The sequence below is a fragment of the Muscardinus avellanarius genome (assembly GCF_963383645.1).
Source record: "Muscardinus avellanarius genome assembly, chromosome: 16".
Classification (NCBI taxonomy): Eukaryota; Metazoa; Chordata; class Mammalia; order Rodentia; family Gliridae; genus Muscardinus; species Muscardinus avellanarius.
Genome location: NC_137802.1, coordinates 8,456,141 through 8,473,534, shown reverse-complemented (window position 1 = coordinate 8,473,534; position 17,394 = coordinate 8,456,141). Strand labels below are relative to the sequence as shown.

Below are 17,394 nucleotides of genomic sequence, written 5' to 3'. Positions count from 1 at the left end.
GTGGTGGCCTAGATTTGGCCTGCAGGCAGTAGTCTGCCAATCATTGCTACAGCAAAACAAGTCAGATGGATAGACAATAATTATCAGAGTTGAGAGAAATGGGATGCAAGGCTGTCAATAACAAACCTGTTCTCTATAGATCCAACCATTAGTCCAATATTCCAAGTGGCAACCCCGTAAACTATGCAAACCCCACTGCTGTGACATTCTGTCCCCCACCAATGGCAGGTCAGCAGTCAGCAGAGCCCGAGTCCAGCACCTGTTGTCATTCTCCAGGCCTTGTCCAGTGCACAGTGGATGCCTGGTAATTGTGTAGTTCCCAGAGGCAAGGTTCAAAGCCCATCCCCAACATTGCTGCCAAGCGCTAGAATTCAATACCCCCATGCTCTCTGCAGACCTACAATTCCAATGAGACTGTGGGAGACAGCCTGCAGATAGTTTCTAATGCAAGCTGTGGCTGTACTGCGTGCAGGCCCAGCTCCCCCAGAAAATAAGGGGAGGCTAGAGTTTGCACAAATGATCAAAGCTCCCCTCAAGGTCAGATTCCTGCAGGAGCAGCTGAGCAGTGAAGGAAATACATCTGCCCCCTCAGCTGTATTCTTAGCCCAAAGCTTACGAACCAGTAGGTCAAGGGCTCAGAGAGAAGGGACAGTTCATCTGTATCTTTCGTTCCGAGCACAGAGCCAGCTGCCCTTCTCTGTCCCTGCCCCACTGCAAAAGGAAATTCCGTAGACGTTTTTCTGACTTCTACAGGATGCGTTGAAAGTGAAAGTGGGGGTAGGCCTGCAAGACAGAGCAAAAACCAACCAGGGAGGCCATTCGGAAGAAAGCCAATAGAGGGGTGAATTACAAAGGCAAGCATTAAAAAATCCCCAACTGCATAGAAGCTGCACTGTTTCCAAAGACACATGATACACCAAGACCAGGACCCCCACCCCCAAACCTTCCTACCCACGACTGTCACAAAAGTGGCCACTTTCTTTCTCAGTATGAATATCATTCCATAAATAGCTGCATTTTCAAGAGGCCCCCATCTTTAAAAAAAATGTGCCCTCCGCCTCTACATTTCACCCACCAGTGGCATGCCCGGAGCATGGCGCGGCGGGCCCCACAGTCTCAACTTCAGCACTATATGGACCAGCTGGTAGCTTTGAATTGATGCTCGTGTCTCAGGGTAACTTTGCCCATGACTGATGCAGAAATCAAATCATACAGAAAAGCTCCCCTTGTTCCTGGAGCTCACAAAGATGATGGGGTTCATGTGGAAGGCTCTTTTTTAAAATTTTTCTGTTGGTGTATTGTAGTCATACATCTCACTGGAGCACAAGATGGTAGAGACAGATGCACATATCACCCAATCAGCCCTTCCCCAATTCCTGCCCCGTTTCCTCCCCTCTCCCTCCTTCTCATGTTAGCTTAGTGATTAACTTTGATATGTTTGTTAATGTGCATCATGTACATCAGGGAATTTCCATCTTCCCTCCTCCCATTCCCCTCAGGTAAGTTGCCTTATTTGCCCATCTATAGTATCTCCTTCTTCGTCTAGAGTCGTGGAAGACTCTTTCAACAGGTAATTCTAGGAAACATTTTAGCTAGAACAAACCTTGGCTGACAACATAGTAGTAAACACAAACTGACCGATGGTTGGAAAGAACCTTCATACCAAGATATAGCAGCTACATCTACCACAAGGAGAACATTGCTAATCTGAATATCTGAAAATCCGAAATCTGAAATGCTCCAGAAGCTGAAACTTTTTAAGTTATCATCATGATACCACAAGTGAAAAATGCTACATCTGACCTCAGGTTACGGGTTGCAGGTGCACTAAAAAAAATAAATAAATAAAATGCTTCGGAAAATCACTTAAGGGTCATGCAGGTAAGGTGCGCATGAAAGACAAATGAATTTCATGTTTAGACATGGGTCCCATCCCCGAGATGTCTCATTATTCATATGCAGACAGCCCAAAATCTGAAAAAACAAATCTGAAACACAGCTGATCTCAAGCACTTTGGAGTAGGAACACTCAGCCTTCAACTAACTTCATCCTAAATTTAGAGGCTTAACGGCAAGCCGCACACACACTAGTTTCCTAAGTGCAGCTGTATGATCTGACTTCCGCATTTCTTGCTTTACAAACTAGTTCTTGGACTTGCAAAGAGAGCATCACACAGACCCAAGGTACCCGAGGTTACCTAAAAATAGAAAACTCTTTGCGGTTTCTTTTATATTCCTGTTGAAAAATTATAGAAGCAGGAAGAGGGGTCATGGTTTGCGTGATCGGGTTTTCTAATGTCTCTCCTCGGAAATTCACATTGTGCGCTGAATTATTAAAAGATATTAGAAGCCAGGTGTGGTGGCACACACCTGTAATCCCAGGACTTGGGAGGTAAAATGAATGACAGGTTTGAGGACAGCCTTAGAAAGTAGGAAGACTTTACAACCTAGAGAGACCCTATTTCAAAACAAATAAACAAAAAGGTCTGGGGGTGTAGCTCAAAGGTGGAATGTCCTTGAGTTCAATCCCTAGTATCACAAAAAAAGATATGAGAAATCTTGTATATATACGCCTGCTTAACTTTTACAATTTAATATTTTTCAGATTGATTTACCAGAGAACCATTTCCTAAGGAATATCTCACTTGAAGATACTGAATTTAGCCACAAGAATTGACTACAGAGGGAAAGACAGTATCTGTTGCATCATCATGATCTTCACAAAGGGATAATGGACAGAGGGTATATGAGTTACTTTAAGATCTTTGGGTTTAAAAGGAATTCTCCATATAAGAACAATCAGAGACTTCCCCCCCCAACACACACACACACACACACACACACACACACACACACACAACACTTAACAAAGTATGCAAAGAGTTTAAACATTTAAACACCATGGAAACCAAGAGCTAGAAACAACACAATCCCTCCCCCATCAGCCACAGCATCCACCCACCCACACCAACCACAAAGCCCTTCTCTGCTCCTTATGCCCACTGAAATTCTACTCAGTTTCTAAGACCCAGCTCAAAGGTCATCTCCTTATTGGATTCCCTTATGCCACAACTATATCCAAAATGTATACAGAGGGCCTGAAACTCACGAAATGAGAAGGCCGAGGCTCCAAAGTCTGCTTCAATGCCCATTCTATTACTAGGAAAACAGGGATAGCAGCCTCAGTTTACCCAGCTTAACAGAGAAAGTCTCAGGTCAGAAAACAAGGACTCTTGGCATCTGATCTATTTTCCACTACGACCCACTAAGACTGCTAGAAAGATCTATGATGCATTTGGAATTTAATTAATTCTGTAATCCAGCTGTCATCTTTTAGATTTGGAATTCATGATGGCTAGAAAGGAAGGAGGGGGGATAGTGTGGAAAAGAGAAAGAGAGGGATTCCCCCTGATTCATTGCTCATTAGTCTTCAGAGCTAAACTACCGACCCAATGTCAGAGAAGAAAGAGAAAGTCCATGGATGCCTATCTATAGACCAGACTCGGATGCAGCTGGGACCCCAGCGGAGTCCTACCAGCAGCAGAGAAGCCAAGTAAAGAAGGATGGAATAACACCAGGAGAAGATAAAACCATACTGTTCCATCACTGAAAGGGTGTGTGGAGGAGATAGAGTGGTTTCCCTGTACTGGTACAGAAGCCCATTCAATTCCTTAAGGATGAGCATGAAACTTGACAAACCCAAATCTTACACCTCAGACACTAATGAAGACCTCCAGCACTGATCAGACCAGTCAATCCAGCCAATGAGGAGGCAAACCTGGGTTAACAGAGTCTTATTTTTTTTTATTTTTGGTACTGAGGATTGAGCCCAGGAGCATTCTACTTCCAAGTCATACCCTTAGCCCTTTTAATTTTTATTTTAAAAATAGGGTCTTAGTTGCTTTGTATGTTGATGAGGGACCTTGCTAAATTGTGGTGGGTAGCCTCCAAACCTGTGATCCCCCGTCTTGGCCTCCCAAGTACCGGGATTACAAGCGTGTGCCTCCATTCCTGGCTAACAAAGTAATTTCTTAAGTGATACCATCTCCTGGCATTTTCCCGAATCAGTGGTTTGTCTTCCCCAATCTGTCTTCTTTCTCACACCCACATAACCCCACTAGCCACTGCCCAAGACTCATCTCTGGACTTTGTACCTTTCCTTCTTCTCTTCTTTCTCAGATGCTCCCCCAAGTAATTTCATTCAGCATCAGGACACTGAAAACACTTCCATACAGACGAATGACTCTCACATGTGAATCTCTAGCCCAGATGTTACATCTCTAATGGCCAAAACATAAACCCCAACTTCTAGCCTCAAAACCATTCTGTTGCTCCTCCAGTCTCTTTTACCTCAGTCCAACACCCAATTTCACATCCAATTGCTCAGACCCCAAATCTAAAATCATCTCTAACCATTCTTTTCCAAACCCCCAACATCTAGCCTAGAGCAAAACCTGTCCTCAGCTCTGTCTCCCCCATCCATCTCCCTAGCCAAGCCAATATCTACCTCCTATGGTTCCTATAAAGATTAGGTACATTTGTCTTAGAAGAGTGCATGGCACCTATGTGAGCTGTTTGTATCATCATCATCACCATCATTGTCATCATCATCATAGTCACCATCAATATCATCAATGTTATCACCACCATCAACAGCAGCAGCATATCAATATCATCATCACCATCATCAGCAGCATCTTCAGCAGCATCATCATCTTCAGCATCATATCATCATCAGCAACACAGCAGCATCATATCAATATCATCAACATCAGCATCAGCATCATCAGCATCATTGTCATCTTCATCTTCAGTATCATCTCACCATCCTCATCCTCCACTGCCTGGACCGTTACCATGGCTTTCTCACTGGTCCCCAGTTTCTATTCTTGCCTCTCCCCAAAATTCGTTTTCAACAAAACAACAAAAATGATCTTCCAAAACACAAACCAAAGTGTGCCACTCTTGCTCAAAATCCTTCCCTGGTCCTCCGATGATCCCGCCCTCAAATTAGCCCTGCCTATGAGGCCCTAGTTACTTAGCTCCATCCCTGCTCCTGCCTCACTTCACCCCTTTCTCCAGCTGGTGCACTTGGCCACACCAAACTTCTCCCTACCCTGTGGCCTTGGCTCCTCCCCTTTTCTTCTGGAATTTTCTTCTATGGTTCTTCACATGACTGGTCTCTTCCTGTCTTTTAAGTCTCAATCCATATGGCTTTGGAAGGAAGAAGACTCCTACAGCCAGTTCTTTCCTCCCCAGGGATGGCGTTTTATTTCTTTCTGCAAACACTTTCCATCCCTCATCATGATGTACTGATTGTGTGTGGCTTCCTGTCTCCCAACCAACCATGAGCTCCCCGGGGTCTTTCTTGTTCATCTCTGCATGCTCCATTTCTGGAACAGGACCTAGTACCTAGGGCTACATATATCTGAAGGACAATTGAATGCTTTCTCATTGATAGCTCCAAAAAAATAAAAAGGATTGTCTTGAAAGGTGGAGGGGTCCCTATCACTGGAAAAATGAACAGGTAGTGGGCTTATTGCAGAGGGATGTACATCTGAATGGGGTGGGGGTGAGTAATTAATTCTCAATTTTCAATGATGAAAATTCTTATACATCAGTAACTTCCCACTCCAAAGGCCACATCTCAGATAGCCTTCTCTAAGGCATCAAAACTCAATCTCCATCACTGTAGGCCACATTATGGCCAGTCCCTTCCTTCTGCTGAAATACAAAGGGTGTTTCTTCAGCTCCTGTGAAATCCTGGAAATGCAACTAAAAGGTTTTGTTTGTTTGCTTGTGTTTTATTTTTGTTTTTGAGATAGGGTCTTGCTATGTTGCCCAATCTGGTCTCCAAATCATGGGCTCAAGTGATCCTCCTGCTTCAGCCTCGAAACTGAAGGTTTTAAAAGCAACAACTATGAGTTCAAGGGTGATAAGGCTTTGACCCAGGCTCAAACACACATTTTGTGTAAACTTTTAGATATTGGCATCTGATGAGAGAAATGCTAAGAGTTAAAATATAAGCATCTTTAACACCACATCCCAGCCGGTTGTAGAGGCGCATGCTTTTAACCCAGTATATAAAAGGCCCAGACAGGAGAATCACAGGTTCATGACCAGCCTCAGCAACTCAGTGAAATGCCGTCTCAAGAAAGTTAGAGTCAGGTCTGGTGCTGCATACCTGTAATCCCAGTACTTGGGTGTCTACAACAGGAGGATTATAGGTTGAAAGCCCACCTCAGCAACCTAGTAATACCCTTCTTGAGCTGGGGGTGTAGCTTGGAGGTAGACTGCCTCTGGGTTCTATCCCCAGGATCAAAAAAAAAAAAAAAGTAAAACAAAAGGCTGAGGATGTAGCTGAGTTGTGCAGGATTCAATCCTCAGAACCACCAAAAATAAAAAATTAAAAATGGCTAGGGATGTACCTCAGTTGTGCAGTGCCCTAGGATTTAATCTCCAGTACCATCCTGCCCCAAAAAAGAAGAGAAAAGAAAAAGGAAAAGGAAAAGGAAAGGAAAATAAAGAAGAGAAGAGAAGAGAAGAGAAAAGAAAAGAAAAGAAAGGAAAAGAAAAGAAAAGAAAAGAAAAGAAAAGAAAAGAAAAGGGATGAGACAGACCCACTTCCTGTCCCCTATACATTTTGGGTTCTACAGAGCTTTGGCATCCCAGTGGGAGCCTGTAAGATCAAAAGCCATTACTTAGGTGGAAATTATGGGTTGGCCCACGGAGCCACAAAGATCTTGAATTGCAAAACATGAAGCCATAAATGCAGAGGGCCTTCCGCGTTTTCTAAAACCTGACCCAACGCTGAGCCACAGATGAGGAAATGGTCTGGCATCCTTCACCAAAAGTACGCTGCCACCCAATGGCAAAGCGAAGTGAAGTCTGGATGGTTTTGAAGACAGAGACGAAGGAGACCACCAAGGGCTCGTGCTGGGGCTGCTGGGACTGGCAAGATTTGTGGGGTTTTTCTTTCCCTATGTTTTCAGTCCAATGCCTTGATCTAAGGCTGCCCACAACCTATTGAATGTCATGAATTTGCTGTTGTGGGTTAGAGTGGACAAGAAAGGCAGGGAAAGTTGCTTTCTCAGCTCGTGGTCTTGGCTCCAGTTCACAACCTGCACTGAGCATACCTGCCTGGGTCATCGGGAAATGGGGATGACCCCCAGAAACCAAGGACAGGAGGAACAAAAAATGCTTTGGGGACAGATAAGAGGAAGGAGGGTCTGATTAATCCCTTCACACTGTGGGGTTGAATCTGGGCCCTCTCTTGGTCTCACTAAGTTGCTGAAAGCCTCACTAAGTAGCTGAGGCTGGCTTCGAACCCATGCGATCCTCCTGTCTCAGCCTCCCAAGCGCGGGGATTACAAGCATGCGCCACCATGCCCAGCAGGGGCCCTCTCTTTAAACAGGAAAAGAACCCAAGAATGTACACATTTTATGTGCCTAACTCCTCAGCATGAAAAAATTCATTGTGCTCCTTTTCTTGTAAAACAAGACAGGCCTTTGTAAAAAGGGATGGGGCAGAGGAACCAGCCTCGGTTTGACTCTCCAAAAATGATAAAGATCAGAGGTAAAGCAAGGCCGGGGAGGTGCCTTGCGATGGCCCAGGCACCAAAATAGCCTGTGGCCCGACTCCAGTAGCCTGACCTGCTCTGCTACACACTAGGTCCCTGCAGATGAAATAAAGAAGGGAAGAATGCTTCTGTGTACTTGGTATTAACAGTGGAGAAATGAGAGAATCCAAAGCAAAAACCATTTGATCACTAGTAAAGAGCGTCAATCAGATCACTAAAAGGCAAGGCGAGTGTTTTGCTTAGAACCTCTGAGTAAGAAGATTTTAAATTTGCCCACGGAGACTTGGGGATGGCACACACACACACACACACACACACACACACACACACACACACACACAGCCTAAATCAGTGTTTTCCTGATCTTATCAGTTTAAAAGTCAAAACTCTAGAGACTGGATTATTTATTTTTGCCTAGGTTTGCTTGTATGTGTGCTAAACCCTCGTAGACCCTATATGCCAGACCTTTTTTTGTGTGTGTGTGGTACTGGAGATTGAGACCAGGGATATTCTACCTCTGAGCTACACACCCCAGTCCTATTTTTTTTATTATCTTTATTTTGAAGCACAGTCTCACTAGATTGATGAGAGTCTTACTACTTTCTGAGGCTGTCCTCAAACCTGAAACCCTCCTGGTTCAGCCTCCCAAGTACTGGGATTACAAGCATGAGCCACCATGCTCAGTCCTTAGTTGAACTAGAGAGAAACTTTCTGTTTCTTAATACCAATTTTCTAACATAAAATCCTGTTACTATATTCTGATTGTGAATATTAAAAGACTCAGTGATGAAAATATGTATGATAACAATTCAAGGAATGAGAATCTAGCCACCTGCTGGGATCATCACCTGATAGATAACACATCCATGCCTTCCTTCCTTTTTTATTTATTATTATTATTTTTTTTTGCAGTGCTGGGTATTAAACCTAGGCCTAGGGTCATTCTCTCTCCAAACTACACCCCCAGCCCTTATTTTATTTTTTTAATTTGAAAACAGGGTCTCACTAAGTTGCAGACAGCCTAACTTGCTGAGGCTGACTTTGAACCTGCAATCCTCCTGTCTCAGCCTCCCAAGTGCCGGGATTACAGGCATGCATGCACTACCATGCCCAGCTACATCCCTGCCTTCTTACCCTGTAAGATTCCTGATATCATCTGCCACAGGAATGTTTCTGGACTATTAATTCAACTGGAAACACAACAATTACTGAGTAATTAGAGAAGGTCTAAATGAAATTTAAAAAACAATCAGAAAAGCATTGATTTGCATTTAACTCCTAATGAGCATCTGGAACGACCTGCAGGACACCTGCTGTTCTACCTCTTCCTCTCTTCCCTCTACTCTAGTCTGTTCTCCATTCCTGATCTCTGCCAAGCTCCTCCCCTCACACTTGACAGTCCCCTGCAGGGAACCTCCCAGATGTTCAGAAGGTAGACCCTTGCTCATTTTCAAGGGGTCAAGGGGTCACCCTTCAAAGAGGCCTCCTCTCGGCGGGGTATGGTGGCACAGTCTTGTAATCCTAGTATTTGAGAGGCTGAGACAGGAGGATCTTGGTTCGCAGCCAGCCTCAGCTACTTAGTGAGGCCCTCTGCAACTTAGTGAGACCCTGTTTCAAAATAAAGAATAAAAAACAGAGCTGGGGATGTAGTGCTGAGGTAGAATGCCCCAGGGTTCAATCTCCAATACCGCAAAAAAAAAAAAAAGAGGCCTCCTTCTGCCTGTTGGAACCCTTTATTATCACATGATGCCCTCTTTATTTCTTCACAGTTCTTAGAACTGTCCCTAAGTTCTCCATGTCCATTGACTGGCTTATTCCCACTTGTAACCTCAGTATCTACAATATCATGTGGCACACAGTAGGTATTCAGTAAATAGTTCTGAATAAAAGAACAGAAGGAATTGAGAGAGGAAGGCTTGAAAAAAATAGGGGGAAGGGAGGAGACAGAAAAGAAGAGAGTGAGTTCAGATTTTTGTTTTTGTTTTTGTGGTACTGAGACTGAACCCAGGGGTATTCTACCTCTGAGCCACACCTCCAGCCCTAGTTTTTATTCTTTATCTTGAAACAGGGTCTCACTAAGTTTCAGAAGGCCTTACTTAATAGTTGAGGCTGGCCATGGACCTACGATCCTCCTGTCTAAGCCTCCCAAGTACTGGGATTACGAGCGTGCGCCACCATGCCCGGCTCTATTTTTTATTTTTATTTTGAAACACAGTATTGCTAGGTTCGTGAGAGTCTCACTACATGCTGAGGCTGTCCTCAAACCTGCGATCCTCCCAAGAACTGGGATTATAGGCGTGCACTGCTACCAGCCCAGCAGGGACATGAGAGTTAGTGGAAGCAAAAAGAGATGCTTTAAGCCGATTCCTATGGGTTTTATTATAGATTTTTATCTGGAGATGAAGACCAATGAGAGGCCTTTGAAAGATTTTAAAATCAGAAGCAGGGCGATATGATCAGGTTTGTATTTTTAAAAAACATCGCCCTGGATTCAATAGGAAAAATGAGTCTTAGTGAGATATGGTGGCACACACCTGTCACCCCAGTACTTGGGAGGCTGAGACAAGAGGATCGCAGGTTCACGGCCAGCCTCAGCAACTTGGAGAGGCTCTGTTTCAAAATAAAAAATAAAAAGGGATAAACTTGTAGTAGGAAGGTAAGATGCCCCTGGGTTCAATCCCCAGAACCCCCAAAGAAAGAAAAACTGAGACTGAAAGGAATAAGAAATGAGGTCGAGCCAACGTATCAGAAGACTTCAGTGGCTCTGATAGGTGAAGACACAGGAGGACCACACTCGTGGCTACAGATGTCCAAGGATGGGATGGCCCATGTAGGTATCATGATGCTGAGAAGAGAAAAATAAGGAAATGCATCATGACCAAATCCAGATGCTGGGGTCACTGGCTGGAGGAGCCACGTCCACTAAAATACTGAAAAGTAAAGCAAAGGGGTAATTAGGATGGAGAAAGAAAGTCCACGGAGGAGCCTCAGACATCCCAGCGTAACTGTCCAGGAAGCAGCTGGACGTCTGTCTGGGTCTGGATTTCAGAAGAGGGGGCTCTGGACTGGAAGAAAACAAAAGATTCAAGAGACCTCATTAAACAGGGACTTATATTTCATTCAGGATCACAAAGGTGAGAGAAAAAGATGATCCCACGGTTTCTGACATGGGTCAGCACAAATTTGGAGGTGCTACTGAATGAGCCCAGGATACAGGAGAGACATCCTGCTTGGAGAAGAGTAAGATCACTGGATTCTGCTCTGAAACTTCAGTGGAAGCCAGCAGAGGCTCTGTAAGAGTATGGGTATGGCAGGAGCGGTCCACACCCAGAGAGATGCATGTCAAGATAGACTCCCAGGGAGGTGCTTACTTTTAAATGTCTGCAAATCAAGAAGCTCTACACATGGCCTGATGTTCTATTTCTCAGGCTCCCTTGGTAATAAGAGTAGGTGTGGTCCAGTGACTAAGTTCCAGTAAAAGACAGAGACAAATGTGTGTGGTCCCCCTGGAGACATGCCATTAAAAGGGAAAACGATACTTTCTTTTCCTTCTCTTTTCTCTACTTTACTGCTTAAAGCACGGATAAGATAAAGTAAATAAAATAAGGTGGAGATCTAGCAGCATTTGGTCCATAAGGTTGGGAATCGAGCCCAAGAGAAGGAAAGAAAATGACTAGGAAAAGTACCGAGGTCTCTGAAAAATTCATGAAACCACTACCATGTCTCTCTCGGACCATTTCTGGACTTCTCTGAAAATAGAGAAACAAACTCATTTAAGCCATTGTCATACAGAGATGTTCTGCCCTAAGCAGGCAGTTCAAAATCCTAACCAGAATGCCGGCCAACTGGTCTACCCCGACCTTAGGTCACATGGTTGCCCAGACAAGGAACAGCCTCCCCCTAGCCTGTACCGACTTAAATCTGCCCACCCCTTGGAGGATGGATCAAATTCCACCTCCTACTAGAGATTTCCCCTCTGCTTCCTCCTCTGAACTCTAGCTCTATCTGCCCACCCCTACTTCTAGGGCATCTGATCTTTGTGCCTTTACAATGAGTGACTCAACCCTCCACATTTATCTCCTGATGCCTCCAGGAGGCTCATTTTCATCAAGAGCAAGGCTCTTGGTGTCCAAGTCAAAGTATTCCTGGAGCTAGAGAGGCATTCAGATGGATATGCCCCACACACACACACACACACAGAGCCTGTTTACCTCTGCCTATACAGGATCAGGGAGGGGTCAAAAAGTAGGAAAATAAATTTAGACACAATGAAATGGTGGGAAGAATGGAGGTCAGCTGATCAGAAACCTAACACAGCTTCTATATAAAGATAAAACTTGAGAGGCAGGTCTGATGCTCCTCCTTCAAATTCTAGAGCACAAGCCCTGCATGGTGGCACACACCTATAATCCCAATACTTGGTAGGCTGAGACAGGAGGATCGTAGGTCCCAGACCAACCTCAGTAATGTAGCTGGATTCTTGGCAACCTAGCCAACACCCTGATTTAAAACAAAAAGTATAGCCAGGCATGGTGGCGCACGCTTGTAATCCTTGTGCTTGGGAGGCTGAGACAGGAGGATCACACAGGTTCGAAGCCAGCCTCAGCTACTTAGTGCGATTCTCAGCAACTTAGGAAGACCCTGTTTCCAAATAAAATATAAAATAGGTCTGGGAGTATAGCCTGGAGGTAGAAAGCCCCTGGGTTCCACCCCAGCACCAAAAATAAATAAATAAATAAATAAATAAATAAATAAATAAATAAATAGGCTGGGATTGCAGGTCAGAGGTAGGATACTCCTGGGTTTAATACCCAGTACCACAAAGAAAAAAAACAATTCCATAACACAGATGTTAGTCGGCCTCAAAGCATAACACCAGAAGGAACCATGCACAGAGAAAAGAAACAAACAAAAAACAAAGAGGTGATTCCTAGAGACAGAGACAGCACAGATTAAAGTGGTCCCCTTTAGAAAAAAATAATAATAACAATATTTAGCTGGACACAGTAGCATGCACCTATAGTCCCAGCCACTCTGGAGGCTGAGGCAGGAGGATCACTTGATCCCAGCCTGGGCAACACAGTAACACAGTATCCAAAAGAAATTTTTACAAGTCATGTAAACCAAGGTATTTTCATATCACATACTTACAACACTTTCTTTACAAACCAGCACCAATACAGCACCAAAACAACACCAATACTCTGGATTATTTAAAAGAGTACACATCAAACTTTCTAAGAACAAGGCCCATGATTAACAACTACTATGGTTTTTGTTTGTAAAGGCGGCTTAATGTTTTTCAAATCCTGTGGTTTTTTCCCCCACATTAAGCCCAATCAAAAAAAAGAAAATTGAAGAGCCCTCCTTCACCCATCTCTATGATTGATCCACCACTCCAAGCTGAAGTTGTAATGAACACTGACATATCAGGAAGATGTCAGCAGATATCATTACTACTGCAGAAGTCTAAATGGAAACTTCTTAGAATAAGCCCACGTAGAAACAAACCCAGCCTGTTGAGGGGTATGTCCAGATTGTACAAAATGTCCTTGCTGTGAGAGCCAGGAAGCAGATGTGGAGGATACCAGAGATCCTGGGGTCCCGGTGGAAAGAAACTAGGTGAATCTGAGACTCACACGGGGGATTTTTAAAGTCACTGTAAATGAACCCAAGGATATGGGCTTGGCATATAATGAGCAAGTTGACAGATGAGTTTCTCTTTTAAAATAAGAGTAGGGTCTCTTTAGCCAGGCATGGTGGTGCATGCTTGTAATTCCAGCATTTGGAAGGCAGAGACCGAAGAATTATGGTTCATGGACAGCCTCAGCTACTTAGTGAGGCCCTTCACAACTCAATGAGAACCTGTTTCAAGAAAAAGAAAAAAAGACAAAAAATTGGCACTTGGGGTGTAGCTTGGAGGTAGAGTGCCCCTGGGTTCCATCACTAGTACCAAAAATAAAATAAAAATAAAAATAAAAAATAGGACTGGGGGTGTAGCTCGAAGGTAGAATGTTCCTGGGTTCCATCCCCAGTACCGCAAAAACAAAAAAGAAAGGAAGGAAGAGAAAAAAGAAGAAAAAGAAAATGAAAAAAGTAGAATCTATTTAAGATCTGCTTCCAGAGTCAAGTAACAGCTCTTTGCAGCCTCAAAAAATATAAAATGCAAGCCTGGAGCAGCTGTAAGGTGAAAAGCTTTCTCTCTCTTGCAGACAAGTTTGCTCATAATTTAGCAGTCCCTCTGCCGTCTCCTTTCTGCTGAAACCCAGCCTGGCTTTGACAATCCTTCCCAGACTCTCCCTTTCCGGACCTAAGAGTCCAGGATTTCATGCCAACCCCTCGTGGCTAGCTGCCACTTGGGGATGGCGCCTGTGGACACCAAGACCAGGCCCTCAGAGAAAGCCTGCCCTTTTTAGGCTGCGTCACCATATCTGACCACCAGGTGTCAGTAGCGAGCAGTGGGGAAGCCGCCCTTCCAGAGGAATCTTCAGGGAACTTCTGCCAGACCCAGAGGGGGGAGAAACCGGATGCTGTGGCTTTGGGACCAGCAACGCTATCACCACATTCTCGGGCACTCATGAGAATTTCATTTACTTGGTTGCCAGCTCACACTATAAACTCGCCATGCAACCTCTGTCACACACACCAGAGAAAAAAACAAAAGTCCTCATTTCGATAGGACTGGGATCTTTCACAAGGGACCCTCCCCTAAAGAATCCCCTCTCCCTCAGGAAAGCATAAAGGGGTTTTTCTAAACTCCTTGCCTCTCTTCCCCATGTAAGTTACCAGACGAGTACATTAGCGGCTTCTATTTCCACCAAGAGTCAGGAGCTTGAGTTTTAGGGCCTCAGAAACACACCTGGGTATTACTGGGTGTGGAGTCCACGGAAGGAAAAAAACCTAGCAAAGAAGCCTGACTGTGCAGAGCCAGAACTCAGAGCCATCTCACTGCCTGCTTTATGGAGCGCCTGGTGCCTCTTATCAGGTGCAACATCTTCAACAATAATCATCATCTCTGAGGAGTCGTGGCAACATTTGAAGCTGTATTTTGTTGACCTCTCAACCCCATGGAAGCTCTTGTCATATCTACAGCTACTCTGCTTTCGTGGCTGAGGATCCTTCCTTTGGGACACAAGACCCTGTCTAAAAACAGGCTGCCAGGGTGTCAACACCAACCCTTACAGCCTACGGAGCCACCAAGAAGCACATCCTGGGCACTCCAGGATGCCACAGGATTCCAGCTGAGCAATCCTCCTCTCTGATGTTTGGGAGATCTCGTGGGTCCTTCCACTGTCCCCTTGACTACTCTTAAGGAAGCCCGGCTTCCAGTATCTCACAGGCAGAGATGTACAAAGAGGAGAAATAAGATCTTCTGAATGAAGGATGCCCAGGCTCAGCTTAGGAGTTTGCAGTTTCTTATCCCCATCTTGCACCTCAAAGGTTTTGATAATAAGTGGTGCTACTGAGGCCCAAGTCCTGAGAAGGCAGTCTTGTAACAGAGGGACCCAAAACAAGTCCAATCTTCACTGCAGGCAACTGTCACTGTAGCAGGAAGGGGCAGGACATCTCTGGATAGAGACCAACACCAAACCAAAGATGCCCTTTAGAGGATACCTTCCAGGGGGATCTGCTTAAGGTTTAGCGGCCACGCCATCACTAATTATTAAGCTGTCATGCTTTCCTGGGGCCATGGTTTGTGACTCAAGGAGAAAGCATTACACAAAGTGATCAGGAGAGCATCAGAGTGGTACCCAGGGACTTAGCATCCCTGTTGAGGCTACTTTCACCTCAGATTCATGGCACTGCGCCCCCTACCGCCCAGCCCCAGCAACTATTGTCCAGAGGATGCCTTTTAGATTAGGACCGAGAAACAGACACCTGTAGCCGAGGCTGTGAAGCAAAAAGTAGGTCTCACCATTAGACGAAGACAAGAAGCAATGTTGGACGTTTCCCGGAGTTGTGCTGCAGTTCTGCCAGAGGTCCGTTGCGTGGCCATTGCCCACCGTCCATTGCTAGAAAGAAACCAGACATCCTGAATTAAGGGAGGCAGAGAGGAATGAAGGGGAGGGGGGGTGTGGTCGAGGATGGCAAAGAGCTTCCTCATGCACCTGGCTGCCTGGCAGCCCAGACTCTGCACAGGCAGAAGCCACACCCTGGTAAAGTTCAAGGTCATGACCCAGAGAGGTGGAAGTCTAGTGCAGACATCCTGAGCGCGCGCACACACACACACACACACACACACACACAGAGATTATGCTGCTTATGCAGTGTTTAGCACAGTAGAAGGAGATTCAGACACATCCTAGTGCAACTACATACAAGCATCCCTCCTCCCGACCCCTCCTCCTGGGTATCAGCCCTCCTATAAGCCAACTGTCTTACTTATAATCCCTAGCCACTTAACAAGATTAGCCTGGGACATATTAAGGCCATGAAAAGATGCTTATAAATGATTTTTTTAAAAATCACGGGGCCGGGATATAGCTCAGTGGCAAAGCGCCCGCTTTGCAGGTGTGGAGCTCTGGGTTTGATCCCGGGTTGCAAAACGAACAAAAATAAATAAAAGACCCCCTGAAAAAAAATTCACAAATCTCCAACACAATTATTTCTCAAATAACTAGAAAATTATGCATACGCCTGGCTTTAATTCAGAGCCACCCAAAGTTTCAACTCTAATCTGTTGGTTTTGTGGCAAAAGTTATCCCACTGATATCCCCTAGCAGCAGATATTTAACCCACAAGGTTCTGTGGTCACATCAGCCAGCTGACCAGGGCCTTGGAAACATTTTCTGGGAAACTCAGTTTTAACTTTCTAATTTCAAGTCCTTAGGGGGTGTTTATAAACTAAACCACCCATCTGGCCTTCAGTTTGGAGAAAAATAACTGTCCTTAGATACTCGGCTTACTTCCTCAATGAGACTGCATCAAGAAAAAAAAAATGCTGACCATCTTATTAAACGAGGCTGGGGGTGGTGGATGGGCCCTGAAATTATTTTGGCTTGGGGAGAGACCTGCACCGCTAATCTATCCCAGCGATTGCTGACTTCCTACCCGGGAATCTGCTCTGGTTTCTCAAAACAGCTGAAAAGAGGCACATTACCAAAAAGAAAAGGGGAAAAAAAGAAATCTGCCCTGGGACATCTGATACTTGGCTTGTGATTGTAACAACTCAGTTCTGGACCAAGTAGGGAGAAGGAAGGGGCCCCAGTAGCCAGAAGCCCAGTTGCCTGGCCGCCCCCTGAACCTCCCCTGGCCGCCTGCAGGACACTCACACTGACGATCGTGGAGACGAAGAGTACTACCAGCACGGCGACGTGGAGGACGATGATTCCCAGCAACAGGAGGAGCATTCTGGCTGCAAGTCCTGATCAATGGAGGTACTGCCTGCGGAAGAGAGAGCCCCAGTGGGTCATGAGGCCGCAAGCACCGGCCTGGCCAGTGAGCGAGGGCGGAGCACGGAGGGAGGGATGGAGGGAGGGTCCCTGCGCCAGCAGAATGCCCGGGCCTGGCACAGCGCGCCCAGCCAGCCAGCCCGGCCGCCAAGAGGGGGCGGCAGCCGACTGCAGATCCCCGGCCAGCGGCCAGCTGGGCCGGCCTGCAAGGGAACAGCTTTTGCTTTTGGAACAAAACAAGCAGTGCGCACGTCTAAATCACCCCGGGGCTGTGGGGAGGGGGGGGGGTGTCCAAAATGACTGTGAGCCTCCACCCGCCCTGGGCGCCTGCCTGGGACAGTCCGACTTGGGAAGGGAGAGAGAGAGAGAGAGGCTGCCCTTCCCCAGAACCCAAATAAATTCCTGTGGCGATTCCCTGGTGA

General features: G+C 45.6%; 1 protein-coding gene across 3 annotated transcripts in view; it reads right to left on the bottom strand.

The window, feature by feature from the left end:
* PMP22 (peripheral myelin protein 22) overlaps nt 1-16,930 on the bottom strand; it is a gene marked incomplete at both ends in the record, with an annotated part of 34,327 nt that extends 17,397 nt beyond the window's left edge. For 2 of the 3 annotated variants that reach the window (XM_080712120.1, XM_080712122.1), the window contains 2 exons: nt 15,496-15,592; nt 16,853-16,930. In XM_080712120.1, coding sequence (XP_080568246.1) covers nt 15,496-15,592; nt 16,853-16,930 — 175 coding nt within the window. The remainder of the gene's footprint in view (nt 1-15,495; nt 15,593-16,852) is intronic. The other variant, XM_080712121.1, reaches the window with a different exon arrangement.
* Nucleotides 16,931-17,394: the final 464 nt, after the last annotated feature.